At 43.1% G+C, this 19,424-nt stretch overlaps 1 protein-coding gene across 1 annotated transcript in view; it reads right to left on the reverse strand.

Annotated features, from left to right (window-relative positions):
• LOC142498162 (uncharacterized) overlaps nt 1-11,491 on the reverse strand; it is a 50,790-nt gene extending 39,299 nt beyond the window's left edge. The window contains exons 1-4 of the mRNA XM_075606670.1: nt 11,352-11,491; nt 6,539-6,655; nt 5,988-6,134; nt 2,853-2,993 (exon numbers count right to left, since the gene is read on the reverse strand). Coding sequence (XP_075462785.1) covers nt 2,853-2,993; nt 5,988-6,134; nt 6,539-6,655; nt 11,352-11,403 — 457 coding nt within the window. The 5' untranslated portion in view covers nt 11,404-11,491. The remainder of the gene's footprint in view (nt 1-2,852; nt 2,994-5,987; nt 6,135-6,538; nt 6,656-11,351) is intronic.
• Nucleotides 11,492-19,424: the final 7,933 nt, after the last annotated feature.

The raw sequence follows: 19,424 nt of genomic DNA on the forward strand, positions 1-19,424 counted from the left end.
CTACAGATCACGCATGCGTGTTTCTATACACGGCGATCCAGCTGATCTAAGGCTGCGGTCCCAGTCACTGCCACAGCGCACGGCTCGGCTTGCGCTGTGCGTGTAAGCACCGCCCCTCAATGGGGAAGGGCCCAGTATGCACCTTCACGATAAAGGTGCAGCCGCGCCGTTCTGCAAGATTTTTTAAACTCAATGAAATTGAGTTTAAAACTTGCGACAGGGGCGTGGCCACGACCCCACCGGCGGTTCACCCAATGAGGGCGAACCTGACGCGTGACGTGATGGCCATGCCCCCGCAAATCCCTGACCACGCCCCCTCCCATCACAAGCTCCCTCTCTCCCTGTCAGACCGCAGATTGCGGTTAGCACTGTGCACGCGCCTCCCCCCCCCACCAGGCGCGCGTGTCACAGTTATAACTGGGACCGCAGCCTAAGCAGCCTGCATGTTGAGGTCTTGCCATGTTGCGGACACCAAACACACCAATGAACCACGAGTATGCTGCATTAGGGGCAGAGATACACAGACCTATGAGGTGAGTTGGGATTTCCCATTATTGATGAGCCTATCAACCGTGTTGCTTGAAGTGACATGACTACAACAAGTACTATGATTGGCACATTTAGATCCAACTGTTGCTGTTGATTTTCGCGGGTGTTTGAGTTGTTTTTATTGGTTGATTGGGTGTTTTAGGTGCAGTGGTGGGGGTATAAGTTGCAGTGACTTTCATTCTAACACTGTACAACCCTGAGGAAGGTTCCGTTTGCAGGAACCAAAATGTTGTTTTTTTGAGTGTTCAATACATCACTTTGAAGTATATCCCGTGTGTGCTGTCTCTCCTTACTGGACCACTATCTGGTAAATTGCATATATGTATATATATATATATATATATATATATATATATATATATATATATATATATATACATACATACATACATACATACATACATACATACATACATACATACATACATACATACATACATACATACATATATATATATATCAATTATTAAGGTTACATATATATATATATATATATATATATATATATATATATATATATATGCAAATATAGCTGTATGCTCATCTGCATGTCTTAGGCAGGTCTGCAACCCCGCCTTTCCCCATTATCACCCAGCATACAGCACTTCCACTGCAGCAAGGGATTCTGGGAAATGACATGCAAATGAGCACACAGTGTCACTTTTTGCCTCAATAACCATTTTTAACATGGTTCCCTATAGGCTTAAGCTTGCTGCATGGTCACAGCTTTGAGCACAGCCAGGGTTAAGGTGCATACCCAGAAAACCACCCACAGACAGCTGTTTCAACCTTGATGGGTCTCATCAGTGTGGGGTTGATTTTACTGGGATGCAAGAGAGGCTTATGGGATAGGCCAAACCATAATACTGAGTTAAGTTATGGTGAGTAAAAAAAGTGACAAAAACCCTCCACAGGAAAGCAAATATGCAAATATAGCTGTATGCTCATCTGCATGTCTTAGGCAGGTCTGCAACCCCGCCTTTCCCCATTATCACCCAGCATACAGCACTTCCACTGCAGCAAGGGATTCTGGGAAATGACATGCAAATGAGCACACAGTGTCACTTTTTGCCTCAATAACCATTTTTAACATGGTTCCCTATAGGCTTAAGCTTGCTGCATGGTCACAGCTTTGAGCACAGCCAGGGTTAAGGTGCATACCCAGAAAACCACCCACACACAGCTGTTTCAACCTTGATGGGTCTCATCAGTGTGGGGTTGATTTTACTGGGATGCAAGAGAGGCTTATGGGATAGGCCAAACCATAATACTGAGTTAAGTTATGGTGAGTAAAAAAAGTGACAAAAACCCTCCACAGGAAAGCAAATATGCAAATATAGCTGTATGCTCATCTGCATGTCTTAGGCAGGTCTGCAACCCCGCCTTTCCCCATTATCACCCAGCATACAGCACTTCCACTGCAGCAAGGGATTCTGGGAAATGACATGCAAATGAGCACACAGTGTCACTTTTTGCCTCAATAACCATTTTTAACATGGTTCCCTATAGGCTTAAGCTTGCTGCATGGTCACAGCTTTGAGCACAGCCAGGGTTAAGGTGCATACCCAGAAAACCACCCACAGACAGCTGTTTCAACCTTGATGGGTCTCATCAGTGTTATATATATATATATATATATATATATCAATTATTAAGGTTATGGTGGGTAAAAAAAGTGACAAAAACCCTCCACAGTAAAGCATAAAGCAACTATAAATATTACTGTATGTTCATTTGCATGTCTTAGACAGGTCTGCAACCCTGGGGAAAGATAGGGTTGCAGACCTGTCTAAGACATGCAAATGAACATACAGTAATATTTACAGTTGCAATATATATATATATATAAGTAAGTGTACTTCTTGTCTGTTACTGTATAATTTCGTGTGTTCACCTATCCTAAGGAATAAAATCACTTTAATATATATTAAGCCTCGTTCAGTTCAAACCCAGTTATTTTTGTGTAATATTAATAGACCTGTGTAGGCTATCGTCACAGGCGTATTAATAAAACATCGCCGGAAGAAGAGATCAGTGTATCTCGAAAGCTCGCACAAATAAAAGAATTTCGTTAGCCACAGAACGGTATCATCTTTTTATTTTTTGATTATTGAAGCTCGGCTAACACGGTACTGATACCTCTACATGTATATATATATATATATATATATATATATATATATATATATATATATATATATATATATACACATACATACACACATATTGTACGTTATAGTGTAACCTAGAGCATGTGTGTGCAGTAAAATAGAGTCTGTGCAATGTGAAAATAGTGAAATTACCTGATATTTTATGAGTTTGGAGAATACACTTCTTCTCATCCCCAGTGCACTCCATGGTTTCCGTAGTGGAACAATCATCGGAGTTTGCAATAAAGCAGCCTGGGCACGTCACTCCATTCTTTGTACTGTTATCAGCTGGCACTTTAAGTGAGAAAGAGGAAGATAATCAGATGCTATGTATATGCCAGTCTGCCTTTATTTTGTGAGCACTTTATGAGCAGGATAATTAAGCAACAGGAACAAAACACTAAGCATTGTTCCAACATAAGGCACCTTCGGTGCTGGTATACAGTACATTATAGCCTGTCCCAGGGATTTACTGCACCAGAAGGCGTCTCATGGCAGAAGACAGATTATTGCATACGCTTCTCTATCCCTGAAGAGGTTAAAGTGCTATGTAGAGGTATGAGCACTCAGTGAGAAGTTGAGCTCAAAGATTTGCTGTGACAGTGGTGCTATCCATCAGCTGGTTTAGCTCATTCCAGTCACTGGGTGACTCAGGCTTGTCACCTTAGTATAGTTCTTTTGGGAAGCTTCTTACAAGTTGAGGGAAGTTACTCATTACATTTATTTATTTATAAAATGTTTACCAGGAATTTATACATTGAGAGTTACCTCTTGTTTCCAAGTATGTCCTGGGCACAGAGTTATGATGACAAATAAATGACTGCGGGGGGACAGCCGGTGTTGGAGGTTGGACCTGGCCAGAGGTATGGCCCAACTTCTGCATCTCCTCCCCTGCATAAGGCATCTCCCATTACTGGGGTCCAGCCACCGTTATAAGCTGTCTCTGCTCTATGTGCCAGAAGTTGGGCCCAACTTCCGAATTGGTATTGCACCATAGCAGAGGCCTCTCCCAAGGTATGTGAGTGTTTTTTGGGGTCCTGAAAGCGGGGTGTTATTTGTGTGTGGTAGAGCCCTGGCGGGGGGTTATGATTGATGAGAGGGTTTTATATATTTGTTGGGGGATGCAGTGTTTATTGTGTGTGTGGGGTGTTTATTTTCTGTGTGGGAGTTTATTACTGTACGTGTATAAGTGGATTATTATGTGTATGGAAGAGGGGTATTGTGTATATGGTGTGTTGTGTTTATGGGGGGAGAGAGAGTTTGGGGCATGAGAGAGAAAGAGACAGAGAGAGAGAGTTTGAGGCATGAGATAGAGAGAGTTTGGGGTATTAGAGAGAGTTTGGGGCGAGAGAGAGAGAGTTTGGGGCGACAGAGAGAGTTTGGGGCGAGAGAGAGAGAGACAGAAAGAGACAGAGAGAGACAGAGAGACAGAGAGAGACAGAAAGACAGAGAGAGACAGAGAGAGACAAAGACAGAGAGACAGAGAGAGAGAGAGACAGAGAGAGTTTGGGGCATGAGACAGAAAGAGACAGAAAGAGACAGAAAGAGACAGAGAGAGACAGAGAGATAGACAGAGAGAGACAAAGAGATAGAGACAGAGAGACAGGAACAAGAGGAATGTCTGCTGAAAGTGCTGGGCAAAGAAGGCCTGACGTTGTCTTTGGACAAATGCCAGTTCTTCCGCACATCAGTGACCTATGTGGGACACATAGCGTCCGACCCCACCAAAGTCAAAGCTTTGGTGAACTGGCCGAGACCAGAAAACATCATAGAGCTATGCTCCTTCTTAGGATTCAGCGGGTACTATCGCCGCTTTGTAAAGGGACATGCCAGTAAAGTGAAGGTCCTAAATAACCTTCTCAAGATATACCCAGAGAATACAGGGCGGAAAGCTACCTCCGCGCAATTACCGTTCGAAGACAAGTGGACATCCACTTGTGAACAGGCATTCATCGTCCAGAAGAAAAGCCTAACGGAGGCGCCACTTCTAGCGTACCGCCGATCCCGAGCAGCCTGTATGATATGTGTTGGTGTGTATTAGTATATCTATGTTCAGTAAACTTGTTATTATATACCCGTGTGTGTATTCATTGTATTGGTCCTGTGAAGGGGTTTTCCAGCAGTGCTAGGATCCTTCACAGGTGGAGGTGCTGTCACCAAACAAACCAGGTACACCCCAGGCTCCATGCAGCGGAGGATCAGGCCTCCTGTGAGCCTACAGGTAACAACGCACCACACTTAGTCACCTTAGTCACACGTAGTCACCCTAGACACCGAGGAAAGGGGGCTACACGCCCAAGTTCTCAAAATCGAACGGAGCGGTCGCGGCTAGCAATTGATGCCGAAAAGAGTACCTGAGGTATATCCCGGTCAGGGTAATCTCATCCAAGCGGCGTCCTGCACCTAGGAAAACCTAGATTTTTTCCCCAGTAAGTTCCCCCAACTGTTCCTTGTTGTTGTACGTGGGTTTACCTAAATAAACGCAATTTGTTTTTACAATCTTGTTCTGCCTAATGAATGATCCTGGTAATATATAAATGGTGTAAAAAGTACCTGGTGTCCCGTGACAGTGTGATCACAGTGTAACCACCTAGTGTAGTGAGACACTGAACAATGTTTGTACAGTAGCATTACAATTATCACAACTGCAATGAGACAGCAACGAGTTTCTGTGCAACGTAACTATTGCGTAATTAATGAACCAGTGAGGTGAGGGAATTGGTATAGGAAAGAATAGTGCGATAAAACATATTGGTATTACCTGGTATAAACCTATAGGAAATAAAACCAGTGAGGTACAGTACAGGGTTTTTTTTTAAACAGATGTGACTTTGCATGGTGACATGCTCTGGTTTGTTTAAGTGAAATGTATATAAACAGGTGTTGTAAGTGTAGTCCTGGTAAGTTTATGGGCTATATTTCTCCTCCTGGCAGCAATCTCTGTGTAAGGGCAGGTCTGCCAGGAGTAATCATGGATTTTCCCTGCTTCAGATATTTGCCCTGTCAGTGAAGGTAGGTCACCTGACCCTGTGTCCAATCAAGACACACAGGGGCGTTGCCTATTGAAGCTACTTAGAGCAGGGCCATTTCCTATTTAGAGAGACAAGGTTCAGTGTGTGGTAGTAGGCGAATGAGTTAGCCACCTGATGAGTAGAGCTGTTAGATATTTAGGTGGACCAAATACCTCCTGCCCTGTTTAGGGGGCAGGGGAAGAGCTAAACCCACTCTGGGTGGCCCTTGGTGGCACAGACAGTTAGGTACAGTAAATAATGACACTGAGGCACTTACAGGTGGGTAAGAGGGAAGTGCAGTTGTCAGTGGTACAACAGGAGGTGTTCACCCTGGTCTTGACTGCAAGAATGCTAATACTCCAAGACATTCCACACTGGCTTTCTGAATCACAACTTCTGGTAAATTCTGAATATTCTTTTCCGCCTATAGACAGAGTATTAAAAGAGTATTTTTATTAAATGACTGAAATAGATACAGCAAAAAAACTATAATTTATTTAAAAATAACTTTGACAGTAAATTGGTTAATCACTTCTTACACATGATTAATGTTAACACGTAGATTCTAGGCGATGTACTTTATATAATGTGGCGCTTCCTATTTCCTCAGAGCTGTGTTATGTATCTGATTATTATTCTGTCACAGGGTTTTGAGATCGCTCCCGTTTCTCAAAGTGATCTCCCTTTAACTTAACATTTTTCTGTCTCTTTTCCTCTGCTGTTGAATAACATGAAATGTATCTAACTTTCTTTCCTCTAAAATAAAAGAACCTCATATTAAAATAATTAACATATACAACATAAACAACAACAACATATACAACATACCTCTTGCGAACACTGTGTACGAAGACTTGCAAACGTTACCAGCAGGGCAGGTCAGGGAGGGGCCTGTGCAGTTTGTATCATTGTAAATCTCACACACTGTACATGACAGAGAATAACCTGAAAGATAAATATAATGTCAGTAGTTGAAGGCTCAGTAAGAAGCCGAGTCGTTGACTTTATATTCATCATTAACTTCACTGGCTGTGATAACAATACTACTGGTAACTATACATAGAGATTGACTTAACTTGGCTACTGTTTTCCCAACTACAGATTGGCGAATGTGTCAAAATTTGATAGTCAATCTTTTCCATTTGTTTGCAAACTCCCGAAAATGTGTTTAAATATTTTGTTATTAAAAATGTGCTTTAAGTATGGCAATGTGTCATTTAAATATATTTTGCATATTCATATGTGAATACTGTATATGCCAGGTGATATTTTTGTGTATAGCAGGGACCCCCCTTGATTCCCAGGTGCCGCCGGAGGGGGAAGACAGAGGCCGGGAGTTGCAGTGGGGGCTGGAGCGACGAGCACATGGCCAAAGGCTCCCGGCGGATATCAGTAGGGCGCCACCATGTTATGCGTGGGTGCGCATGGGCAGTGGAGTTGCGCATGCGCAGTAGCACAGATAGTTCCAGCAGCCATTACTCATGCTCCACAGAAGATAGATAAGGGACTACGTCCAAGCAGCCCTCGGGGCTTCAGCAGCACATGAGCAGGCTTAGCCATTCTCCTGGACCCAAGTTGATACAATTTGCGTGCTGTGAGCCACGCCAGTCGGATCAGGGACACCAGGAGGGTAGGGTGTGTGTGCAGGGTGTCAGTGACCCCTGCACTAAGCCAGAGATCCCCTTAGGCCCCAGTTGGGCCCCAACTCACCTCAGCTTGTGGTTGCAGCAGGGACAGGCCCATCAGATAGGGACAGTGCCCCTGTAGAACCAGTGTGAGGGACACCGCCAGGACGTGGCTGCATCCTGACATCACGTGGTCTGGGACCCCATCTCAGATAAAGACTCTTGTCAGTGTGGGACCCTCCAGCTTGATACCACCCCACGCAGAGGCGGACTCGTCGCTGATAACAACTTTCACTGGATCAGTGGATCCTATCCTTCTGTGGTGGCGTTACCGAGTGCTGGAGTATCCAGAAGGTATCAACAAGTATACCAATGTACACACTCTAGTGGGGCAGCGCTGTCTCACACACATGGGCAGGTGGCTTCTTGTGGACACTAGGGTAGTTGGGTGCCAAGGGCCCCTAGGTAATTTGGGACTGTATACCAGGTGTGGGACATATAATGTTTTGGAGAGTACGGTCGTGCATGACCGGATGGTTATGACTATATATATATATATATACACGTTCAGTGTTTCTATGCATGCAGTAAACTGTTACATTTATTAGTGTGTGTATTTATTGCATGGGGTCCTGTAATGGGGTTATCCCACATAGTAGGATCCCGTACATGTGGAGGCGCTACCAAGTGACGACTCAAGTACACCCCAGGCTCCCAGCAGCGGAGGCTCAGGCCTCCTGTGAGCCACAGGTAAAGCAGCACATACACCGTAGCCGCCATATCTCCCAAAGGGTGGGGGAAAGTGTGCTACATGTGTGTCCTTAAAGGTGTGTTTTGGGTGATATAGAAGTCACCTGGAACAGGAGCAAAATAGACTCTCGCACTCTCTACCAATATGTCAGGTTGTGGATGAAGTTTAACATTTTATGAAAGTGAATCTCCATGGCCAAAATGCAGAATCACAAGCTCGTAGTTGGTTTTTTTTTTTTAAAGGCTTTTTAAAGTTAGATGAACCAAACTTTTGAAAAATTGTTGAATATTGATGGCAATACAAATTTACGTAAATATTCACTGATCGCTATTCCTAACCTACGTATGTATTAAAGACAGTGGACTGCAAAACTGGAATGTAGAAAATCCCATTGTTTTCTATAGCGCCTTTAATAAATTGGGTAATATTTTTCTTCCAGTATTGCACTAGTTTAGCAGCTGGGATACTTTTATATAAACCTCTAATGTGTTAACTACACTTTGATTTTCTGTAATTTTTTGCCATATTTAGCTTCTGATTAAAAATCTCCTATTTGGATACAGGCATTTTGGAAATGTTATACTACTATTGTATACTGTACATTCATTGTTCTTCCATTTTCTATTAAAATGTTCCCCACCATTATTTTCATTTTTAGTACATTATCCAAGCTATAGCCCTTACCCCACAGTATTGTGCGTTATACATCGGAATGTTATTAGCAGGAGCAATGAAGTGTAATAAAGTTGCCTTTCTTTATTCTGTAGTTCCTTACCGTTACTCACACATATATACACATATGTGTACACTTCAGTCCTTTCTTTTATAGAATCCCAGTGAATGTGACAGGTTGTGCTTGTGTATCAGTTACATATACTGTAAGCAATATACTTTTTTCATTGATCATACATCTAGAACACTGTCAACGATGAACTGTGGCATTGTCCTTCTCTTTACTAGCACATCTGCCCATACAGTCAGACATTCTACTGTTCCTCTCCACTACTGTGTTACATTCTTCATCCTTTTAGACCATAATACTTGTTGCTATACAGTTGTTTGCTTCTCTATTTCTTTACGACTTTTACACTTGATTGCAGTGAAATACCTCTCAAGTGGTCTACTTTCTCATCCAAAAAGCGGTTAATATTACTACGAAAAAAAAAATATTGCCAACTAACAGGGGAGAAGGCAGAAGGGAGTGTGATCCGAGGAAAATTATTTAGGAGAAAGAGATTGGGGGGTGGAAGCAGAAACAGGAAGAAGGCAGATGAGGTATGAATAGAAAGAAGGGGAAGAAGTTAATTTAGAGGAGAGCATCTGAAAAGGAAGGGGGCAAACTGAGGGGGAGGAAGTTGTAGGGAAGATCCTTATAGTGCATAAAGGTGAAGAACATAGATGAAAAGAGACCAGCTGAAAAACAAAAAGATACAAACACCAAAAAATAAGATAGTGTAGGAAAGAAAGGGTTTGGGGGGAGATTATATTGAACATACCGTGTGACTAAACATGAAGACAAAAGATAGAATAATGTTACACAGGGCATGCATGGAAAGGGGGTTGATTGAAGAACAAGATTAAAGATAGATATTGTAGAAGGAGTGATGGGCAGAGACATAATGTTAGGGATTTGTTTAGAAACAGACCAATGTACTCAGCATCTTCAAAATAAAATTGACACCACCATAGTCGGACAACCCATCACTACAAGTGTATAGTCAGATTATCCTCTCCCAAGTTTTCATAATTAATGTAAGCGCCTGTAAAACACACATCCAAATGCATTGTTTCCACCACACCATGAAATCAGTAGATAGGTTTTAATATCAAAACTTCTACATACAGTAACAATCTATTGGAAACAACACATTGGGGATCATTTATCAAATTGTTTAGCTGTTAAAGTTGAGTGTGAAATGTATTAAAAACATATTTATCAAAAGTCCTCTTGCTGCTAAACTGATACAAAATACACCATAACAATGTCTACAAATATCTGTAACACACACAGAGAAGATACTGCATGCATGCCAGCATACTGTATCAGCTAGTCAACACCAAGTGGTGTATGCTGGTGGTGCTCCCAAGAAGGGCATACTATAAGAACACAAAGAAATTCTATAGAGGAGCACACGGGTTTACCAATGAAAAAATGAAAAATTAATAATACGAATGATAAAAACAGGGGAGAAAAAATAAAAACTTTCTCCTTGCCCTGACTCCTGCTTGGAGACTATTTCATCTGCATGCACCTCCCCTGTCATTTCTGCAGTTGTTTTTATGCCTTTCTACTGTATGTGATTTTTTCTTAATTATGGGCACTATACGCACTTAAGGGACATTGATTGCACACATACTCTGTGTGTGCCTGTTCCCCTGTGCCTTACTCTGCATTATTAATATGCACATTTTATTCTGGTTTAATTACTTACTTATAATGGTAACTATTATTTTTCCAGTTATTGGTCCCATATTAGTATTATATGAATATTACCTTGTCTGCCATATATATTGACACTGCATTTTTGTCAGCTGTTGATTATTCCCACTGCATTAGCCTTGTGGGATTCCCCTCCCTTTTATTTTTTCTCCCCTGTTTTTAACATTCGTGTTAATAAACTTGTCATTTTTTCATTGGTAAACCCATGTGCTCCTCTATAGAATTTATTTGTGTTATTATATATCTGTGTCTGTATCTAAAACTTCTCCCCACCTGTGAATCTCGAGCACCATTAACTCTAACTCATGTGTTGGTTCTTGCTTGGTGTCTTTTGGTTTATGATGGTAACAAAACTAACCTTTTCACTGCTGGTGGGATCTTTAATGAATGTGTTGCAGCCCCGTAACAGGACTGGCTCTTACATTCCTTTCAATTACATGGGTAATAATAACTCACCTGCATCCTGAGATACACTATACACAGTTATATATTATCTGCCTTTATTCACATTCATGTATAATTATCTCCTATACATTGTAATGGAGGGAATGTGTTAACCACGGCTGTTCAATGTCCCTACATATATATTATTATAACTCTTATAAGAATATCAGAAAATGCTAATCTCAGACTACAAGATAATACTTGTTGCCAACTTTATTGTGCAAGGAGCACAAACCATACTTCTTAAATGCAGCTCCAGTAACAAAGGGATTAATTATGTATTTTGTATACTGCTTACTAGTAATCTGTCCCTTTGAAAGAGTTAAACAGCACAAAATTCAGGCACAGTAGCATGTCCCTTCTTAGTAGAAACAGACTTACCTGTCGCTACAAGAGCTGAGAGGACACAGAGAACTTGCAGAAGGGATCTCATTATGAGAGGATTCCGGACAGATCAGTGCAGATAGGTGTGATATTAATGCAGCCAGAACTCTAGTCAGAGGATCTTTTATTTATACAGGTAAAGAAGGTGGAGGAGGAATGAGATCACAAACATGCAGAGGAGGATACAAATTATGAATATGAATTTGTGTAACTTAAACGTGGACCAATAAAACAAGTTCTCTAGTAAGAGATTGCAGGAAGCTTTCGGTATTGATTTAGATATTTTGCTAGAGGAGCATGTGCAGGAACCTTTAGAAATATTCACCTTATTTCATTGAAACCAAACACTCTCATTTAAAACTGGTTTACTATTGGGGAGAAAAAAAACTCACATGCTTTAATGTGTAGGGATGGATTAACAAAGCTGCTTTATATCAGGGCTCATAAGAGGACAATATCTAAAACACTAGCAATTTTTCCCCCTTGAGGTTAATGTGTACTCTCAACGCTAATTATATATGTAGCTATGTGTCTTTATTTGGCTACTAATCTGCCCTCCCTAACACATACTGTAAGCCCTGGTACCAGCAGAGGCAGTATTAGGATCAATCCGGGTTTTCCACTGCAGTAAGCAGCTCCCTTGAGTGACAGGTGGGTGGGTATAAGGTCTGTGTTCTGCCCAATCAGAAGCTCAGAACTAGGACCCCTGTAAAGTATGGAAGCCTCGCTCTAACCTATCCTGGAAAATATGCTGCCTAGGAGGAATGTACTAAGGAGGGTACGTGCACAAGACACTTGAGAAAGAGCTCCCTAGAGGCCCGCCAACAGGTGGGGACAGCAGGTACTGGCGTCCTGGGCCCGTTGATTAAGGGGGCCCGGTCACCCGCAGCCACTGCCAGGCCCCGTTTCAGGGAAAAAATAAATACATATCTGAAAAAAAAAAAGAGTCTGCCAGCCAAACGTTCTACACGCGCTTGTAGCACGTTGACCCATGAGACCTGCGCGCACCTCCTTACCACGTGCCCTGCGCGGGGCTTGGGCTACAGCAGTGTGTGGGTGGTGGAAGCCACAAAGCAGCTCCATCGCCATAGTTACAGTACCGAGATTGCGACGGGAAGAGGCTGTCTATGCTGGAGGAGTGCAGGAGGTAAATGGCCCTACAGAAGTTGGTGAGGAGGGAGAGAGGGGCCCTACAGGAGTTGGTCAGGGGGGTGTGAGGGGCCCTACAGGCATTGGTGGGGGGAGAGAGGGGCCCTACAGGAGTTGGTGATGAGGGAGAGAGGGGCCCTACAAGAGTTGGTAAGGGGGCCCTACAGGAGTTGGTGACAGGGGAGAGTGGCCCTACAGGAGTTGGTGAGTGGGGAGATGGGGCCCTTCAGGAGTTGTTGAGGGGGGAGAGGGGGCCCTACATGAGTTGGTGAGGGGGGAGAGGGGGCCCTACATGAGTTGTTGAGGGGGGAGAGGGGGCCCTACAGGAGTTGGTGAGGGGGGAGAGGGCCCTACAGGAGTTTGTGTGGGTGGAGAGGGACCCTACAGGAGTTGGTGAGGAGTGAAAGGAGCCCTTCAGGAGGTGGTGGTATTTTTATATGTATTTGGGAGCTTGGGAGTATTTTTATATGGGTTGGGTAGTTTTTATATGTATTGGGGAGGGTTGTTTTTTTATATATATTGTTTTATTTTTTTTAATGGATTGGGCACTTTTGTACTGTACTGTAGATGTTTGGGGTCTTTCTTTAGATGCATTGGGATTTGTTTATATGTATTTGGGTGGGTTTTATATGTTTTGTTTTTTTTAAATATGATATATATAGATATAGATATGTGTGTGTATTGTGACAAAAGTACCTTTTTGCTATGTACCTTTCATCCAGAGATCACCGCTTTTACACAGCCTTCCAGGTAGGGGAAACAGTCCTCAGACACAGAGGTGAAAAATAAAGCTTTGGCCTGTTTATTTTGCCACTAAGATGTTACAGCAGAAAATAAAAATAAATCAAAACCAACAAAAGTCCTTGCTCCACTACCCATTTGTTAATTCCTATCTACCAGGTGGACGGCTTACCCATCTACCAACATACAGTAATACAGGCTTTTCCCCAAGCACAAAACACAGCTCCCTTAGCACAGGCTTCTTTGAAATAAATTGGTCTGTATTGCTCTGCATACAGGTAGGTTTTAACAGCTGCTCTTTTTCATTAGCAGTTACAGCTGTATGAGACCAGGGAGAGCTAAAAGTCCCGGTCTGGATTCTACCTGGCAAATCTCCAAAACATGGAGTGGAGCACTGGCCCACCCTGCACTCCAAGTGCTCCGCCCCTGGGACCCAAAACACACCCAATAGGAAGCGCAACAATCCAAAATTATATACTGCATCTCCCTGGGGCTTAATTATAGCCGAGACCCTGCAATAATTGAGGGACAAAATATACACCCTCCACTACCGTCCCCTTATATCTGTCACAGTATGTATAAATATATATCCCAGAATCCCTTGCTGCAGTGGAAGCACTGTCTGCTGGGTGATAATGGTGAAAGGCAGGGTTGCAGACCTGCCTAAGACAAGTGAATGTGCTCACAAGTGATCTTTTTATTTGACATAGAGATTATATATATATATATATATATATATATACATATATATATATATATATATATATATATATATATATATATATATATATATATGTGTGTGTATTGGGTAGGTGTGTTTTTTGTATGCATTTGGGGGTGTGGGGGAGGTTGTATATATATTTAGGGGGTGGGGATTTTTATGTATGTTTTTGGGGGTGGGAAGTTTTTTGGTATATATCTCTTGTGGGGGGAATTGTGTGAGGGGGAAGGGAATGAGTGAGCGTGGGGTAATTTACTTGACGGAGTAGAGGAGCAAGGGGTTGAGTGAGACGTAGGGGAGAAAAATACATGCGAGGCGGGAGAGGGAGAGGGGGTGAGATGGAAGGGAGAGAAATACATAGGAAGAGGAGGGGGGAAAGAGGGGGCTTGTGAGGTGTGAAATGGGGGGTGGCTCGCAATACCACTGACACAGGGTGGGGGGGCTGCTTAAAATGTTTGTCCTGAGCCCCACGATTTTGTTGGCGGCCCTGGCTCCCTATATGGTGCACCAAAATCCAAATGAAGATATAATGTATGAACGTGTTTAAACGTAATATTTAATTACGATTAATTTAAAAAGAATTGGCACTAGAAGATATAATAGATTAATAATTCATTTAAAAAAAACCCAGATCTAGGTGTTGCAATAAATAGACCTGTCTGGCCAAGTAAACATCGCTAAGGGTGAATGATATAATTACGTGCATGTGCTGCACCCAGTAATGTTGATAAGGGTGTTACGTATGCAAATAATTTCTAACACACCTCATGGTGGTACGCTAATAAAGCAAGTTGATCTCCATCTGCTCTCTTGCATTAAGGGCGCTTGTGAGTGCTTGATTGATCCCATAGAAGGTTTAAACCAGATGTCTCTGTTCAAAACTCCTTTTGAAGGGCCTGCTGGGTGACAAAATTCCACCTTGCTACAAAACAATTTCTCAAATTAAGGGGCCTATGCAGAAAGCTCCGTCAAATAAATTTGCCGCTTGTTTGGATTTGCCATTTTTGCAGAAAGGCCCGAATACCAGTGAGAGTAACATTTGTAAACATGGCGAGTAGTCAGCAGCATGATTATATTCTGCGTGAAAATGAGGAAATGTCGTGGCATGTACAGTAACTCAACTGTTTGTTTTTTGTTTGTTTTTTATTGCATTGTGTGCGAATCTCGCGAGAACATCAATTAGTTGAGCGGCCTATTTAAATGGTGTATTTAGTTGTATCTTTCTCTGTGTTGTTGTGAGTGAGTGAGAGGTAGACAGAGCTAGTATTTGTGATTGTAATAGTTGGATTGAATTGTGATAGTGTTGTCTTGTTTATTCTAAATTTCCTTAGCCAATTTTTTGTCTTATTAGGTTGAAAGTGTTTGAGTGTAATTTCATTTATTTATTTGTTATTTGTGAGTGTTGGAGGTATGGAAGGGAGGAGTGGGAGTATGCGTGGCAGTGATGGTGGTGTGACTGTTAGGGTGAGTGGTGGTGGTGGGGTGACTGCTGCAGGTGGTGGGGTGACTGCTGCTGGTGGTGAGAGTGCAATTATCCTGCACTCTCTTCAATTGGAAGACGGAGAGAGCAGTCAGCGGCAAACCTCAGTGGTTGGATGTGGGCCTGATAATACTATTGCCAAATAAAGGAATATAAAATTCAACGATGAGGAAAACAGAGCCCTCGTTACATGTATTTTGGAGAATTATGATCGCCTGTATGGTCATTTAGTAGGTAAGAACTTAATTAGCAATGAATGTCCCAATTTATCTTGTAATGAATTATATAATTTGACGTCATTCACATAGAACTGACATTAACATAATTGTCATGTATGTATATGTACAAACATGTTATATTACAGTGTTAGCAACCATGTTACAAATAGATGCATTGTACAATAGTATGTAAATATGTGAAGCCAGGTCCCCTCTGGCTCCCCAGACCCCCTGGTTTTCCCCTCCTTACCTCCGCTTCCGTGCGAGAGGTTGCGTGGGAGGGTGACTGGTGACGGGGGCTCTGGTGGGCCCTTTCCTAAGGGCGCCGCCATTTTGTGTGTGCGTGTGCATGCACGGAGGTTTGCGCATGCGCAGAAGCGTAGGCAGTGGCAATTACACTTGGCGCATGCGCAGTGGAGTGTTTGGAGCCTGCACAGGAGATCGCGCGACGTGGTGGCCATTACAAGTTTGCACATGCGCAGATGCAAGCAGCGGCAGACATTGCCAAGTAGCGCATGCTGCTCCCATATTAAAGAGCTCCCTGGGGAACTAAAACTCCCAGCAGCCCCAGGAGCTCATAGAGATGTGATGCCACAGCAGCCAATAGGTATTACAGCTTCCCCTGAGGATAGTATACATTGTTGCACGCAGAGGAAGGAAGTTAGTTGGAGCTGGGACACAGATAGGGGTGGGTGTGTATGTACAGGGAGCAAGTGGCTCCTGTACTAGGCCAGAGCCCCCCTAGGCCCCAGATAGGTCCTAAGTCTTTGTATAGTTTGTGGCTGCTTTAGGGACATGCCCTAGATAGGGAATGGATCCCTTAGCATTCCAGTATAGTCAGGGACACAGCTGAGTACAAGTGGCCTTGCAAGTGAGATCTTGAACAAGACTTGTTTCACTACAGATAAAGAGACTACCTGTACGGTGAGATCATTTGGTTGGAAGGAGGAAGCCATCGCAGAGACTTCAGTGCTGGACACTGACGGGTCCTATTCGGTTATTCTGCTGTACCTGGGTGTGGGAGCCCCGGGCAGGTATAGTCATCAAGTGCACCAACTTTAACCACAGTCACACTTGGGATATTGTGGGACTCTTGGGGACTCTATGCAAGTTACACAGTATTGGGGATAAGGTGGGGATACGGCCCTGCGAGGTCTGAAGGATAGGTGTATTTCTAGTAATTATAGAGCACTGTGTGAAGAGTTGTCATTATATAGCCTGTTACAGTAAAGCCCTTTCTGTTTTACTAATGAGTAGGTATTCATTGCATTGTGATTGTGTCCTGTGTGGGGCTGCTCCCACTCTGCTGGGATCCCTCACAGGTGGAGGCGCTGTACCATATGGTAAGAGTAATTCACCCCAGGCTCTCCATGGCAGAGACTCAAGCCCTGCGAGCCAGCAGGTTTATGACAGCACTAGTAGCTTTCTGTATTCTTAGGGGAAACAGGGCTACATATGATAGTTACATCTATATTAATTGTAGACGTATGCCTACAAATAGTTTCTATGTACATGTGCTTAACAAACACGGTGGCAAACATCATCTCAAATAAATGTTAGCTGAGTTCACACATTGTTTAAAATGTTAAACATAGATTAGAAGATATGTCCATGACAAAGTTAATTTTCTTGTATATTTAAAGGAAAGACATCGACATCGGTGAAGAGGGAATTGTGGGAACACATTCGAGTGTCTGTATCTGGCTGTGGTAATCAAGTTTGAAGTCATGATAACTGCCGCAAGAGGGTTTGACAATAAAAAAAGAAAAATGAAAGCCAAATTTCGAAGCCAACACTTACATGCTTCAGGCACAGGTGGAGGACCTCCTAAACCCAATTTAAACCTGACTCTGTGGGAGGAGCAGTTAAGTGCTAAATTGCCACCATCCAGGTTGAAGGCTTGCCAGGGGATCTGGATATCGGGGTGTATATCATCCGTTTCCCGAAGGTAATTATTTGTGTCGATTAAAACAATTTCCTAGTAATACAGTTTTGTTATTGTTTTCACAACACTTTCATCAATTATGAATAATTAAAAATTAAGAATTTCATTACCATATGTTATTACCATATAATTTCCCTAGCCAATTCCAATCTGGCTTTTGCCCCAAACACTCCACCGTAACTACCCTGCTAAAAGTGTGCAATGAAATCCAGTGTGGAATGGAACGGGGACAACTCACTGGTGCAATATTCTTAGATTTTGCAAAGGCTTTTGAAACTGTTGATCACGCTATCCTGCTTAAAAAACTCCAGAGCTCTGGATTAGAGAAGCATACTTTAAACTGGTTTCAGTCCTACCTATCAGGTAGTGTGGGGTTCGACATACTGGCGGCTCTAGACCGCCTCCTTACCTCAAACCGGCTGCTGGCACGAACCCTCAAGGGACGCAGGCCCATGGCCCTGCTATGCGCGGGCGGATATTGAGTGTGGTGTTTGCTTGGCTGCGGCTTCTGGCTCCGCCCCCTGCTCTGACGCATGGCGGTTGCGCTCGTCCAGCCTTGCCTTCGAGTCACGCCCAGGTCTCCGCCCCCATCATGCTGACAACAGGACCGTTGTGGGAGTGTCTTGTGCACCGGACTCCACCCCCTTACCTCCGTGACGCGTGCAGCTCGGCGCACGCTCAGTTCTGCCTCCCTTCCTGTTCAGGCTACATCATAGGGCACACCTGTGTGCACCAGCAGCCTATCGGATTCAGTTTCCTGGTTCCACCCTGGCCTTTCATTGGAGGAAGCTCCTTTATATACCTTCCTGCTTCAGACTCTCATTGCTGAGCATAGTCTTGTGTGACACTGTGTCTTGCTGCATTATGTTCCTGTACCTTGTACTATCTTACCTTGCCAGTGATTCCTGCCATTGCCTGACCCTGCTACTCACCTTGGACTCCATGCCTCTCCTCTCCTGATCCTTTTTCTTACGACTATTCTCCAGTCTCCTGTCCTAAACCTTGGCTTGTACCCCGACGATCCGATACTCTCCAATTCTGAACTTGGTTTTGTACCCCGACGATCTGCAACTCTTCAATCCTGATTCGGCAAGTACCCTCTACTATTCTCACATCTCTAATCCTGATCTGGCTTGCATGACTAATCTACATCCTAGGCTCGCCAGCGTGGCTGTGGGTTAGTGCTACACAATTCCCTACCTCAGCACCACGGTCGCGCTTCGTTTATTGTGAGCTACGCGTTACAGGTAGATCAGAACATGTGTCCGTCTGAAGTGCTGTTTTTCTCCTTCATATATACCATCGCCACATCGACGAGACGTGCCTGGAGGGAATTCCACACACCATCATTTCCTATTGGGTAGCAGCCCTATCTGCTAACTGCATTTATACCACAGACATCTTGTGAGTAGATACACCATTAGAGCCAAGATTACATCTCATCATTAATCTCTTTATCAAAACGTCTGCACTTAAATTTTGCACTGTTTGTTCTTTTGTTTCCCATATATGCTCCTCCTGGATTGTTTGAAATTTAATCATTCCAGGAACATCATGTACAGTATTTTACCTACAGCAATAAACTTAGGGCACACCTACGATTGTGTAACTGTTTCTCCCACTGTATTTAGATTTGTACCAGTTAGCACATGTTTACTACTGTACGCACTCAAAATGAAAGAAATAGTAAAGCAGAACTGGTTTCCAGTTAATCTGCAGCAATTTGAATTTCTTGAAATCCCTCAGAGGAAACATACACTTAACTTCAGCCAAAAAGTTGCTACTGTACTTTCAAGGAATAAATCAAGCTGCTCAC

This window comes from Ascaphus truei, chromosome 6 (genome assembly GCF_040206685.1).
Source record: "Ascaphus truei isolate aAscTru1 chromosome 6, aAscTru1.hap1, whole genome shotgun sequence".
Classification (NCBI taxonomy): Eukaryota; Metazoa; Chordata; class Amphibia; order Anura; family Ascaphidae; genus Ascaphus; species Ascaphus truei.